The 15,952-nt window shown below is 30.6% G+C and overlaps 1 protein-coding gene across 1 annotated transcript; it reads right to left on the bottom strand.

Moving 5' to 3' along the window:
* Positions 1 to 1,370: 1,370 nt before the first annotated feature.
* On the bottom strand, positions 1,371 to 14,970 carry LOC111698299 (vitellogenin receptor). Its single transcript, XM_023468594.1, has 9 exons — positions 14,877 to 14,970; positions 11,790 to 11,829; positions 10,601 to 10,642; positions 9,365 to 9,409; positions 7,808 to 7,879; positions 6,606 to 6,662; positions 2,704 to 2,796; positions 2,006 to 2,066; positions 1,371 to 1,516 (listed from the first exon to the last, which is right to left on the bottom strand). The coding sequence occupies exons 1-9, from the start codon at positions 14,923 to 14,925 to the stop codon at positions 1,403 to 1,405; spliced, it is 573 nt and encodes a 190-aa protein (XP_023324362.1). The 5' UTR covers positions 14,926 to 14,970; the 3' UTR covers positions 1,371 to 1,402.
* Positions 14,971 to 15,952: the final 982 nt, after the last annotated feature.

The following is a 15,952-nucleotide window of genomic DNA, read 5'->3' as shown; positions in this document are numbered from 1 at the left end:
AAAAAAAAATTGCACACTATCCCTCCACCCTATTTTTGCTAACCCTTTTGCAGGTTTGACAGAGAGCTGCAACCTTCTAACAACTTGTCAAAAGATAAGTTTTCCAGAAAATAACAACACGAATTTTATATGATTTTCAGATTCTCATCTCAAAGATCAACTTTAAGAATTATTATAGTATTTGCACAATGCACAGGCTATACAGGGTGTTTTAATAATCAACATGTGTATTGCCAAAATAGACAGTTTTACGATAAAAATTTTTTTTTAGTAAACTTTGACAATGTGTGTGTGTAGGTAGATCAGGGGCGTACTAAGGTTTTTTTCAGGGGGGAGGGAGGGGCTTAAGTTTTTTTCTTTCTGAGGGGGGGGGGATTGGTGGCCCAGAAACCCCTGGAGACCATAAAATTCATTGAACCCCATAGTCCTCTAAACACGCATCTGATTATTTTTTGCTATGTAAAACTCAAAGAAGATTTCATAATGAAGTTAAAAAATAATGTAATAACAATAAGAAATAATAACAATAATAGTAATAATAATAGTAATAATGGAAAGGAAAAAACCTGCGAACTGCAAAGATAAAAGAAAATCTAAAAGTATGAGAATGTTTTTTGGAACACCCTGTCTATTATTCATTTTAAATATTTAACATTATTATCAATAAATATTTCACAATAGTCAGGGGCGTATTCAGGAATTTATACAGGGGGGGGTTGGCTTTATTTTTTCTTTCTTTCTAAAGGGGCTCAGCACTCAATGGGGCCCAAAACCCCGGAAAAAATCACTAACTCAGGGAGCGGGAGCCTCCTCATAGCCCCCCTGAATACGCTTCTGATAATAATACTTTCTAAATACTAAAGTTTTGTTAAATGTCTTTCAGGATTTTGTTTTTAATCAAAATTTGAGAAGGTTTTCAAACAATATAGGAATTTTTGAATATGAAATGTGAATGGCTCACTCTCCACTAAACCCTATTTTCTATTCCGGGAATTCCGGGAGTGTACTGCAAATCACTACAGTACACACCAAAAGCTTAGTTGAGGGCAAGGTTATAATGCAAGGAAATTTAATTGCAGCTGCGTATACTCTGCGTACATATTGAAACCAGTTCTCTCCGGGCGGAATTTGTAAACAAGAATAGATGCATCAGTGTTCCTCTAGTATCCGCGGGAGGATAAAAGCATTTTATTTTAATAATTTTGATAATTCACATAATAGTTTCCTTTGACCAGAATATTTCATTGATTTTTTTATGTGTAAAAGATGGATCCCATGTCAGGCTGTGACATCCGTCTTGTGTTTACATTACCGCCCAGAGACAGTACACTGCTGTACAAAAGATGCGTACACCTCTGAAATAACTTTCCTTGCATTATAACCTTGGTTGAGGGTGGGCTTGTTAACTGTTTAAAATATAAATGATTAGAATATATATAAAAGAGAAGAACTCGAAGAACTGAAGTGACCGAGAACTGTTGCAAAGCTGTGAGGAACAAATACATTTGGTTCCGCTCTAAAAATAATAAAATGATTGATAAGAATATTATCATAATATTCGATGAATATAATTTCATGATGACTAATGTTACAGATAAACTTTAAATTAAATATAAACATTTTTGTTATCACTATCATTATCATTATTTTATTGTTATTAATTATCAAAATTATTTAATTGATATAATTACAAATATTATTAAAAACAATGAACATCTATTACAGCATATAATTCAGTATATCTACAGTGAAACTGTAACTGAAAACTGTGGTTTAATAGGATCCCAACATTGAAGCGCAATAAATAAGTGTATTTGATGTTGTTACAAATCAAATAGTTTAACTAATAACTTCTTAAATCACTAATAAAGTAAAATAGCCTGTTTACACTGCAAGTTGTCTATGTCTCAAGCGCATTGGACTATTTCAAGTCACAACTTAAGATTAAAAGTCGTCTTCCTATTCCAGAGTTTTCTGGAGTATATTAAAATATAGTAAATTCTACCTTACTGCTCCAGAAGCAGACTGAGAACTTCTCTCCCCCTGTATAGGTTTTCTCACAAGCTCTGAAAATATTTTAAAATGAATGCTGACCCATCATTTACAGAGGGGTGGGTTTTATTCATAACAGTACCCTTTTAACCGTTAACCAAGTAAGAGCGAGGAAAATATCGTGGATTCCTTTCTTGTTGTTTTTGCAGTGTTAAAACAACTCTATTTTGAAAAAGAAAAACAAGGATATTTAATTTATTTATGATAGGGGAAAGGTTTAAAGGGGATATCGTTGTAAATAGAGAATGCCACTCTTAAAATGGAATATCGCTGACAGTTCCTTTAAAAAAGATTGAATAGAGTTATAAAGTTAGTTTTTCTTATCAACCCTGGATATAAACTTTACTTTATTGTTTTAAGGTTAGATCTTAAATACATATTGTTGAAACAGCTCATATTTTGTTCAATTTTTGCATTAGAGCTTGCAAGTTGCAACCAGAGGCGTAGTCAAGAGGGGCGGGGGGCTATCGGGGCTAAGCCCCCCCCCCCCCCTGGACCAGTAAAATCTAAGTATTTCAGGGGGTTTTCAGGCCCCAGAGAATACCGAGCCCCCCTGGAAAGAAAAAAAATCTAAGCCCTCTAGAAAAATTCATGACTGCGCCCCTGGTTGTAACCTTTGGATCCCTGTGCTCTAAGAAGAGCCTGAAATACCTGAGAACTGTCCCATTTGTGAATTTGAATTTAGCGCAGACCCACTCCGGACTCTCAGATACAGACCACTTCTTCTCACCATTACCATTTCTTCTAAATATCAAAATCAATCTTTCAATTAAATGTAACAATTAATCAATTAATTAATTAATTGAATTGATTAATTAATTCAATTAGAATTGCACAATTAAGTTAATAGTTAATTATGGAATTTTTCAGTTAGTCGCTAAATACATTAATTAGTTAATTAATTAAACATTTAACCAATTAATCACTTAAGTAATCAATCGAAAATTTAGTTAAAAGTTAAAAACACAATTTATCCATAAATTAATTAATCATTTGTTCAATATGTCTACAATTCAAATTGATAAATCAAATAATCAATCCCTGAATCAAGACGTTGAATCAATTTACTTTTTTAAACCTTGTAATTTAGGCCCTGATCTACAGAAGTTTTGATTCAAACCTTGAAGTTTCTCCCCTAAACCATGAAGTTTCTTATTTAAACCTTGAAGTTTATACCCCAAACCACAGATTTTTCATTTAAACATTGGAGTTCATCCCCTGAACCATAAAACCTTGGAGTTTATGGCCTGGTCTACAGAGGTTTATCCTCTAAACCATAGAGTTTCTCATTTAAACCTTGGAGTTTATTCCCTGAAACATAGAAACCTTGTAATTTATACCATGATATACAGAGGTTTTAATTCAAACCTTGGAGTCTCTCCCCTGAACCATGAAGTTTCGTATTTAAACCTTTGAGTTTATCCCCTGAACAACAGATTTTTCATTTAAACATTGGAGTTCATCCCCTGAACCATAAAACCTTGGAGTTTATCCCCTGAACCATAGATATTTTCATTTCAACCTTGGAGTTTATCCCCTGAACCATAGATTTTTTCATTGAAACCTTGAAGTTTATCCCATGAACCATAGATTTTCTCATTGAAATCTTGGAGTTTATCCCCTGAACCATAGATATTTTCATTTCAACCTTGGAGTTTATCCCCTGAATCATAGATTTTTTCATTGAAACTTTGAAGTTCATCCCATGAACCATAGATTTTTTCATTGAAACCTTGAAGTTTATCCCCTAGACATAGATTTTCTCATTGAAACCTTGGAGTTTATCCCCTGAACCATAGATTTTTTCATTGAAACCTTGAAGTTTATCCTCTGAACCATAGATTTTTTCATTGAAACCTTGAAGTTTATCCCCTGAACCACCGAGTTTCTCATTTAAAACTTGGAGTTTATCTTATGAACCATAAATTTTGTTCATTTAAACCTTGAAGTTTCTAATTTAAACCTCTTAGTTCCTCATTTAAACTTTTACATTAAATCTGAATCTGTTAGAAGTGTTCTCTATATGTATACACAACTTTAGAGCAGAAAAATAGTATTTATAGGTTTTTCTACAACATGTGCTGATGCATAGTCATGGCTATACTTTTGCTTTAATAACACTTTTTAATTACAATTTCTATGCAAAACCCGAACCAAAAACAATCGCATTTTGGTTCCATTTTAATTATATTTTTTGTTAGAATAAAGTTTTTGCATAGTTTAAAAAAGTATCTTCGGTAGAATATGATTTGAAATGTTGGAACCTTTTTTATACAGCAGTATTGTTGTGCTAAATTATAAGTTTTTGCCCATCACTAGCATTCATCATGCATCGTGCATCATGCATCATGCATCATGCATCATGCATCCTGCATCACCCCTTGGCACTCATGAGTCGTGACCAACTGGAAGCTGTTAAAAAATTATATCCAATGTTTAAGCAATATCACAAACATTTCATCTAATTTGACAACCACTGACTGAAAACTACTTTCCCATTCATCACTATATTTCTCCAAAACTTTTAAGAAGAAAAACATTTAATGGAACTGTTGATGCTATTTCAAGACAAATTCTCTATTTTAAAAGTTGCATTCCCAATTTACAACAGTACGATTAAGGATTAATGAAAATAGATGATTACATAAATAGTTAAATCATTATCTCTTAAATCTCTATTATAATCCCTTAAATCACTATATATCCCTTAAATCTCTATTATGATCCCTTTAATCTCTAAAAATAATTCCTTAAATCTCTATTATAATCCCTTTAATTTCTATAATAAACCTTAAATATTTTTATCCCTTAAATCTCTATTATAATCCCATAAATCTCTATCATAATCTTATAAATCTCTATCATAATCCGATAAATCTTTATCATTATCCCATAAATCGTTATTTTAATCCATTAAATCTCTTTTCATTCAACCTTTAATTTCTGTTAATTAATATTTTTATTAAAGTTTTATTTATTTACCAAGAATACAATAACACTGTATAAATGCTAATGAATGATGTTGTTGAAATCTGATTCATTTCATCAAAAAACTTGGATTTAAATATATTTTTCACACATAAATATCATAAAAATTTTATGTCTTGACATTGATTTTGAAATTCAGTTAAAAAAAAAAAATATTTTCGTCTGATCTAATAATAGATTGAAAAATTATTTATTTAGTTAAATTTTTTTTTAATAAATTTCCTTTATTTCTTAATACACATTTTTCATGCAAGAGGTAGATAATAAGAATTTGGTACAAACACTAAACAGTCTAAATGTTGAAAATTGATTCAGAGTCATTCTTGTTTATTTACTATTGTTCTTGTTTAGTTTCTATTGTTCTTGTTTAGTTTCTATTGTTCTTGTTTAGTTACAATTGTTCTTGTTCAGTTTCTATTGTTCTTGTTCAGTTTCTATTGTTCTTGTTCAGTTTCTATCGTTCTTGTTTGGTTACTATTGTTCTTGTTAAGTTTCTATTGTTCTTGTTTAGTTTCTATTGTTCTTGTTTAGTTTCTATTGTTCTTGTTAAGTTTCTCTTGTTCTTGTTAAGTTTCTATTGTTCTTGTTCAGTTTCTATTGTTCTTGTTAAGTTTTTATTGTTCTTGTTTGGTTACTATTGTTCTTGTTAAGTTTCTGTTGTTCTTGTGTAGTTTCTATTGTTCCTGTTAAGTTTCTATTGTTATTGTTCAGTTTCTATTGATATTGTTCAGTTTCTATTGTTCTTGTTCAGTTTCTATCGTTCTTGTTTGGTTACTATTGTTCTTGTTAAGTTTCTATTGTTCTTGTTAAGTTTCTATTGTTCTTGTAAAGTTTCTATTGTTCTTGTTTAGTTTCTATTGTTCTTGTGTAGTTTCTATTGTTCTTGTTAAGTTTCTATTGTTATTGTTCAGTTTCTATTGTTCTTGTTCAGTTTCTATCGTTCTTGTTTGGTTACTATTGTTCTTGTTAAGTTCATATTGTTCTTGTTCAGTTTCTATTGTTCTTGTTTAGTTTCTATTGAGACTTCATGTTTAAACTAGCATACACTGGTGTACTGTAAAGGAATTTTTTTTGTCACAAACTCAAATTTTCCTATTTTTATAACTTTGAATCCTGATGGTGTAAACCTGTGATATTTCAAGGCTTAAGTGATCTAACAGAATTTATAGTAGGAAATATCAAAGATCTACGACAGGGGTTAAAAAATCTGAGTTTGCTGCAAAAAACTCAATTCATTTTCGATTCTATTCTTTTCTTATGAGGATTTAAGTTTTGAATATAATCTAAGATTCATAACGATATTTAGATATTTTTTTAAAAATCTAGATATCATTTAATTTAGTCAAATCAAGTCTTTAATTGAAAGAATTGAGTTTTTGCCACAAACTCAAATGTTTTAATCCCTATACCTGTGCGACCTGATAATGTCAACCTTAAATATTTCAAACTATTTTCTTTAACAGATGTCCCAGTTTGAAATATATAAGGTCTACAACATCTGGTTAAAAAGATATAAGGATCAGAAAAGAAGAGTTTGTGACATTGACTCAATTCTTTTCTCAAACCTGTCTTTATCTATACAGTCAGTAGACCTCAAGTTATTATTGAATCCCTCAAAACACCTAAATAATAATATCACGTAGAACTAGGATTTCTAGCTATATCACGTAGAACTAGGATTTCTAGCTATATCACGTAGAACTAGAGTTTCTAGCTATATCAAGTAGAACTAGGGTTTCTAGCTATATCACGTAGAACAAGGGTTTCTAGCTATATCACGTAGAACTAGGGTGTCTAGCTATATCACGTAGAACTAGAGTTTCTAGCAATATCACATAGAACTAGGGTTTCCAGCTATATCACGTAGAACTAGGGTTTCTACCTATATCACGTAGAACTAGGGTGTCTAGATATATCACGTAGAACTAGGGTTTCTAGCTATATCACGTAGAACTAAGGTTTCTAGATATATCACATAGAACTAGGGTTACTAGCTATATCACGTAGAACTAGGGTTTCTAGCTATATCACGTAGAACTAGGGTTTCTAGCTATATCACGTAGAACTAGGGTTTCTAGCAATATCACATAGAACTAGGGTGAAATGGGGAAATCTTTTCAAGAAAGTCTTGCATTTTTTGCTTTCCGTTTTTGCATTAATCTGTTTTGCGAGAAAAAGCTTGAAAATTAAGTTCTGAACATTTTTGCTTTTTCCGAGACGTTTCACTTTTTTTCGCGAACAAAATTAATACAAAAGAAAATTTTCGCTGGAAACACTTCGTAGAATAAACTACAACGAGGTGTTTCCTGTCTAAATCGGAATATTTAATCTACAATTTTTAATCGGTCGAAAATATAAAATAGCGTAAAAGATTTTTCTACTTTGATAATTACAATTCATGGCCCACCAAAAAGTATAAACATAGTCAATACAAAAAAGTCTTCATTTTCTGGGTTAAAATTAAGGCTTGCTGAATTTTAACCAGGATCCCTGATTTACCGTGAATTTTTTATAAAAAACGATGTAATAGACAGAGATGATGAATTAATCTAAAATTTATACCGAAATTGAACACCTGCCTTAAAATCTTAACTGAATGTTGTACAACTTTGATATTTCAAACTAAGAAATCTGCTATAGATCTTTTAGTCAAAGGTTGAAATATCAAAGGCTTTCACAATAAGATTCATTTATTATTTGGTTTTAAGGCAAGTGTAAAAACTCTTTTTTTCATTTACGACTGTTTCAAGTCCCAATGAAAACTTACAAGAAATGTCGTCCTTGCTCCTGTTCCAAGAATTTACATTCAAATTCATCAGAGCCGTCCTGACAATCATGCCTGAAATAATAAAAAAAAAATGAAAATAAAAATAAAACTAAACTATTTGAATTTAATATTCAACTAAATTTGTCTGTTGTGACAAAAGAGAAGTGATGTTCTAAACTTTGAATTTATATTAAAAAAGATTGATCAATATGCATCTAGTATATTGTGTTCATGGTTTTCCCATCAATCTTAAATTCTTATAAGAAACTGTTTATATCAAACTAAATTTTACCCAACCAAACCAAATATAACTTTAGAACCAAACCAAACCAAATAAATTTTTAAACCCAAACCAAATATGACTTTAGAATTAAGCAAACCAAATTATTCTTTAAACCCCAAACAAATATTACTTAAGAACCAACCAAACCAATTAAAGATTAAAGTGAGATTTAGATTCAGCCTTAGCACCAAACCAAATATAACTTTAGAACCAACCCAAATAAAATTTTTAATCAAACCATACCAAATATAACTTCAGAACCATACCTAATTAAATTAGGATATATGAGGATAACACGCTAAAAGCTCAGCATCTTAGAAATCTGTATATCCAAAATCCGAATTCGACAAATATTATGTGTACTTCCTGGCAATATTTACACGTATTGAAATGCAAATAATCTGAATATTATTGAGAGTTCAAAAGATTCTGATTTTGTGATATTTGAAAGTTTACCAATATAAGCGTTTTCTATATAATGGGACTGTGCAGTGTACATAGATGGGACTGTACAGTGTACATAGATGTCGTTTCAAGTTATTCACAATCTTAAATTATGTTGATTCACAGGGGTGAGCAAAGTTGATGGAGATATTCTTTGCATTTCTATCTTATCATTGAAAATATTTAATTGTGGTTTTCTCTATTTGATCTGTTGACCACGCAGATTTAACATTTCGGTCTGTGACCCAGTAAGCTGTGACTTTCGATCCTCATTCTACCGATTAAACATAACTTTAAAGCTTTTTCTCTCTTATACTTTTATGTAAACAGATACGTTTCAAATGAAAAAGCAAAATGAATGAAGATATCTTTTGTTTTTCTTTCTGACCATCGATAATATTTAATTGTGGTTTTCTCAGCATTTTTATGAATGTCAAGGAAGCAAGGAAATTGAAATAAATTATCTCTTTTACAAAAGAAAAACAATGATATCTTCCACATATACTGAGAAAGAGGAAGGTTGTGAAACGGGCTTATAATTGGAGAATATCAAGTGAAATTTCTGATTCTGCTTAAATAATAATAATAAATAATGAAATAATCTTTTTTGATAAAATCTATATAACATGTCTTTATTCTGTATGACTGAATGGTTAGGCTTAAAGAACATGAAAATACCAATTCTGTAAAAGAAAATGTTTTTCATATATTGTTTTTCTGTCTGTTCATATGTACTGTATATCTGTCGGAAGCTAGCTTAAAAACGCAAAACTTTTGAATAAAAATGGTTCTAATTAATGTTTTAAAAATACACAGCCATAATATTCTACCTTCCATCACATCTTTTTCTCATCGGAATGCAGTTGGCAGCTTCTCTGAAAAATTTATCTTTCTGATTTATATATTTTGTTTCCAGCATTTCAGAGGAAAAACTAGCATATTTTTAAATGTATAGTTTTGTGTAATTTCAGTTTAATATTTGCAGTGTAGTAATATTTATTTTTTATATATTATATTTTAATGGCAGCTGTTTGGATTTTAAAACAACATTCGATGATTTTTTCAATGGCAAAGACTTAAAAATTTTGTGAAGGAATTTTCAGTGACCCTCAATTTAAAGAGGGACATAACCGATTCACAATATGTACCCTTTAACGAGGGAAAGAAGGCCAACCACAACAATTTCTCGTCCGAGCCACCTCGAAATACTTTTCCTTTCAATATTTTCTCTTTTAAGTGTCTAACCCTTCCAGATAAAACTATTTTTTAAGAATCAGGCCACGTTAGGGCATAAATGAAATATCTAACTTTTGTGGATCGAAAAATAAAGTTTCAATTGAATTAATGATTTCAAGTTTAATGTCTTTTAAATGTTCACTTTTGTTACGCGCATTTTCAGATATTCCCGGTGTAATATGCCGCAAATAATTCCAAGTTTACAGAACTTCAATCTTTTTTGTTAACTATAGTGAAAACCATGGGAAAAATTATAGGCAGAGGTATGCCGAATATTTTGCTATTTATTCTATATCACGAAGGTTAGCCATTACGGAGGCAGAATAGATTTAAGTTTTACCTAAATAAAGTTTGACATCATTCTCATGGGTTTGAAGATTCCAACATGATATAATTATTGCAATACTTTAGTCCATCAATATTTTATGCCCTAACGTGTCCAGATTTTTAAAAAAATAGTTTTATCTTCAAGAATTGGAAACTTTTTAGCACAAAATAATCGAAGTACGATGATTCCGAGGTGGCTCGGAGGAGAAAATGAGGAGAATGTGGCTCGGCCGAGAAATTGTTGTGGCTGGCCTATCTACCCTCCTTTAACCCATTTATCTAATAAATGAAGTTTTTTAAATATTATTAATTTTTTCATTGTTTTCTTAGCAAGAAATGCGCAATTCATTTTTGTTCAGAAACCACAAAATTAGTAACATGGATATTCAAACTTGATCCGCCACGCCACTCTATACGATGGAAGGTCACTCAAAATTTGTCTTACAGTCCCTTTAAAATAGATTTAAAATTACATAAAATTGATTATTATATTTTTTACTAACCTATTCCACTCATTTATTGCAAGTATGTCGGCGTTTTCATTTCTAAAAGTATAAAAGTATAAAAGTATAATAAAAGTATAAAAGTATAAAAGTATAAAAGTATGAAAGTATAAAAGTATAAAAGTATAAAAGTATAAAAGTATAAAAGTATAAAAAAAGTATAAAAGTATAAAAGTATGAAAGTATAAAAGTACTAGAAATTCAAGGCGCTTCGCGCCCTTCTTTCTAGCCTTAGAGGGCGCTTCGCGCCCATCTTCTAAATTAGTTGTGAACATGTTCTCTTTGTGTACATCGTAAAACAAAACAAAAATAATTCGCGGATTTTTACAAAAAATTTCGCGGATTTTCAAAATTTTAAAAAATTTGCTGACGATCGAATTTTGATGGAGACAAATATTTGAAATTTTGATTTTTCATAAACCTTCCCTGGGATCCCTAGATGTCCCACAAAAAATTTGGGCCCGATCGGTTCAGCCGTTTTGACGTTTATTGGATACAAACAAACAGACAGACAAGCCAAATTTATATATAGATAAAAGTATAAAAGTATAAAAGTATATTATTCAACAATTTAATGTAAATATTAAAAATTCATTATTTTTTAATTGCAAGATTAGTTTTTAATTTTAATTTGTACGGACTGTAAAACAAAGTAAAAAAGTTAGGACTATTATTTTTATCAATATTGTTATTATTTTTATCAACCTTATTGTTATTTTTATTATTATCGTTGCTATTATCAGTATTAGTGTTATTATTATCTTAAAAAATTGAAATGTACAAACATAAAGTTTATGTTTATAATATTTAAATTAGTTAAAATGCAGTAGAATTACTATATTGAAGGATTAAAGTCTTAGAAAGACCAGGATAAGATTTAAGAAGAGGCTATAGCTGTATTGTACAATACACATACAGGCAATATAAGGCAAAAAGGGACGGTGCGCCGGTGCGCCAAATTAACAATTCCCTTCGTGTTAAACTAAAAACATAACGGTTATTTCCATTCCTCAACGAACTTTTCCGTTATCTAGCCATGTCAATAATTTCATGAACGTTTAAATAACTTCAAAATCGAAAAACGTTCTTTATATATTTCCCTTAAAAAAACTAATGATATTTTTTAATTATTATATTATTTCAGTAATAATTCTTCTGTTTTGGGGAAATCCTGTATTTTATTTTATACCTGCATTTGTATTGGTCCAAATCACACTCAATTGCGTGACCTAGAGAAAAGATAAATATGTATACATAAAAAAAGAATATATTATCTCATTCTGAGAAACATTATTAACCTTGTTCATCTCTTTTCATTAACTTTTTCTCTCAGAGTGGAAAAATATTTCTGTTCGCCCAAGGGAAAGAAAGTGATGAATTGCAAATTTTCACGAGAAAAATTTGCGCATTTACGAGATGAATGTAGCTTTTTTACATAGAGAAAGTTTTAACAAAAAAACATTTTCAGATTTATGCATATTAATATTATCAACAACACAATTAATATACTTAGAAATTAATATTGAAAAGTTCAATTGGTTAATAATGTTGAATACAGAATGGGATAAAACTACATATTTAGTTATGGCGAGAATTTCCTTTGGGAGAACTGCACTTCACCGGAAATTGACTATTCCTCCTGTTTTCTCCACTTTTTTGATGACATTTCATCACAAACGCCTCGAAAACACTTTAAAAAGGTAATTCCCGGTAAAGATGGAAAGGAACTGAGTTTTTTCCACAAACTCTACTTTTCTAATCTCTACATCTTTGCTACCCAATACACCCTGGACTAACCAGAGTGAGAAGCATTCGGTTTCATTTATTTGCAATCAAACGTCATTTAGGTCTATAATTCAACAATCTTTAAACTTACGGCTTTGTTTATTTTATACTTTTTCATTCAAAAACTGTATATGCCGACAAAAAAGTATTTTAAAAAAAGGCTAAAATATTATGTTTAATGGTTCAAATTGTGATCGAAAGCCAAAGCTTTCTGATATATTGTCAGAACTGTTAAATCCACGTGAATGTCGTAGACCTTTGATATTTCAGACTATGAATTCTGTTAGACTTTGAAATATCAAAGGTTTACATCATCAGATTGTAAAGATATAGGGATTAGACAATTTGAGTTTGTGACAAAAACTCAGTTCTTTTCCCTGGTAATTCATCGCTCCTATGTAAATAAGTAGTTTACCAACAAAATACTTTAGATTGTGTAGTTTTGCAAATTTAAAGGATACCGTTATTAATTGGGCATTGCCCCTTTTGTATTGAAAGTCACTTCAAATTTTGTGTATACTCCCTTAAAGACCACAATATTTTCTGTATTTTTGAAAATTTAAATGCATTCAGATAAGTTCTGAATATGGGAAATCCAACCGTGAGATAAATAAGAATCCAGGAAGAACATAAAAACATAATGTATATTTTTATATTTTGTATATTTTGTATAATTTGTATATTTTGTATATTTTGTATGTGTTTGAATATTTATGCAAAACAGTGGATTTAGAAAATAAATGAGCTAAGGCAGCAAGGGAATTCATTTCTTTTTTAATATAAACATTTTTTATCCCTAGTCGGGTATTTGTTTGACTTTTTAACCCATTTTAGCAATTTAAGAAGATTTGTTATTATTTTTTGTTGGTTTTTCTCCTCCCTTTACTTAGTAACGTGAGAAAGTTTAAAGTTGAAGAAATGTTAAAGCCAGAGTTCGATGTGAATAAGTCGACAGAGTATAGGGAAAAAATATATTTACGTTTAATAATAATGATTTGTTAAAGCCGGAGCTCTCAGGTAGACTCTCCGCCTTTCTTCCGCCTCATACGAAAAATCAACCCTCCACTTTTCTATTCTTCGTAAATACTAACTCAATTTCGGCGTTAGCCTGGCAAATCTTATTTCCCGTGCCCTCGTGGTTCAAGCCTATTGGCCTAAATTTAAATAGAGAGTTTCACGGCAGCTTAGATTTTCCACGTGTTGAAAACATTCCACGCATTGAAAGCATGATTTCTGAATAGTATACACGAGGTGGTTTATTATCCGTCCTACTTTCTGTCCAACCTCTAGCTATATACAAAGAGCTAATAAGCTGCCATGTTTGTAGGCCGACTACTTGCAATCTGAGCTTAGCTCCGGTTTTGCATGAGGACTGAATGAATTAGATAGCTCAATAGAACTATCCAATCTGAGCTTTGCTAAAGGTCTGTATAAGAACTGAAGGGGTTACATCAATGGACCTATCCTTATTCCGAGCTGTTGAGCTCACACTATTTACACTTGGTGAAAATTATATTGATAATGAAAACTTTTACCGAAAAATTTGGTCTAAGGAATTGCAATATGTATAATGATTTATTTTTGCCTTTTTAAAACGTATAACAGTCCCTTACATAACGAATTTTGTATTTTGTTTTATATATTCAAATTATTGAACAGTCCCTTTAAGTAATAGTTTTATTGCCTACACGCCTAAAGAAAATTAATTGATCTTTCAACGTTTCCCTTTTCCAGGAAATATATTGACTTCTTTCAACCATTAATTGGATTAAAACTTTACACAGAATTTCTTCACAGAAAATTTTTGAATATTTTAAAACGCATTTTTTTAAAAGTATTTTTAAGTTTTGCAGTCTTGAATTTAAAAAAAAAACTGAAAGGGATTATTGAATAAATTTCAAGTGACCCCCTCCATCAAAGATGTTTGATATCCAAAAACAGTACTCTGTAATCCTTGAAATGCGGAAAAATAATAGAGAAATCCTTGTTTTACATCGTAAATAGATCTTTTTCAGCTTCAGTTTCAGTTTTAGTTTCAGTTTCAGTTTCAGTTTCAGTTTTAGTTTCAGTTTCATTCTCAGTTTAAGTTTCAGTTTCAGTTTCAGTTTCAGTTTCAGTTTCATTCACAGTTTCAGTTTCAGTTTCAGTTTCAGTTTCGATTTCAGTTTCAGTTTTCAAAAGAGATAAAGAATTAAAGGAATTGAGTTTTTGCCGCAAACTCAAATTTACTAATTCCTGTATCTGTGCAACCGAATGGTTTAAACCGTTTGTATTTCAAACTTAGATTATTTAATCTAACATAATTCATGGTTTGAAATATCTAAGGTCTACGACATTGTATTGTAAAGATATCGGAATTAGAAAATCAGAGTTAGTGGCAAAGACTCAATTTCTTTACATTCCTCATTGTTTCTAGGAGAATGGTTTAAATAGTACCATTGTGAATTGGGCCTTCTAAAAGAGGCCAATTTATGTCCTTATAAAAATCCACCTATTCCAAGGTGGAGACTAATAAACCAGGTTGCAGATAATCCTCTCATTGAGCTGATCCCTCATTTACTCTTTTCTCCCGCATTCATTTTTATCTAAATTTAAAGATCAATTTAAAAGCTTAGTTTTCACTTGATTGATTTATTATTTGATATTTGATTCATCCAAGATCAGGTTTATAGTTTTTATTTAAAAAAAGTATAAATAAAATCATGGAATTTCTATTGGATTAATATTCCTGTATAACAATTTCATCATTTGGGAAATTATAAGAATAAATCATAGAAAGTACACAGCGCTGGTTTCCTATACAATTTTGACACAATCAACTCTTAACAAAATTCGTGGATTCGTTGAACAGAACTGAACATAATAGACGCGAATACACCTGTGAATAATATTGCCTATTTGTTACCAATGGTCGACATCTTTTTAAAGGGACTGTAAAGGAAGAATGAAAGGGGGTGTATTTGCTGAAACCTGAGAATCTCAGAAGATGAACGATACCTATAAGATTTCTATCTGATGTTCCTATCTCGAGAAATTGACATAATACTGTGTCAAAATTAAAGATACGTCTGTATCACGTGACCAGAATTCCCTCCAAAGGCAGTGCAGTATACTGGTCACCTGATACAGACAGAAACACGTGACAATAATACTGCACTGCGATTGGTTGGAGTTCTGGTGAAATGTTCCGGACGCATAAATAATATTATCAATAACATCTAATTAAAAATGAAAAATTATTATATTCAAAAAATAATAGGTGCAAATCTTAATTTCTCAGGCTCCTCAGTCCTCTGAGATATCGTTGTTTTCAGATTGGTTGCGTATTTGTTGAATATGATCTGTTTAAAATTACGAATCTTATACAAAATCTTACATATATATGTTTTGGTATAATTTAGACACAGTTTTATATCAATTTTTCGAAACAGGAACATCAGATAGATGTGTTATATGTCTCAATCAACTCCTGAGAAAATCAGGTTTCAGCCTATACCCCCTTTCATTTTTCCTTTACAGTCCCTTATAATAAGAATAAGAATAAGAAAATAAACGAAAACTTGTTGT

This window comes from Eurytemora carolleeae, unplaced genomic scaffold, assembly GCF_000591075.1.
Source record: "Eurytemora carolleeae unplaced genomic scaffold, Eaff_2.0 scaffold180, whole genome shotgun sequence".
Lineage (NCBI taxonomy): Eukaryota > Metazoa > Arthropoda > Copepoda > Calanoida > Temoridae > Eurytemora > Eurytemora carolleeae.
Note: the sequence above shows the minus strand (reverse complement) of the source record. Positions and strands in the feature narration are given on the sequence as shown.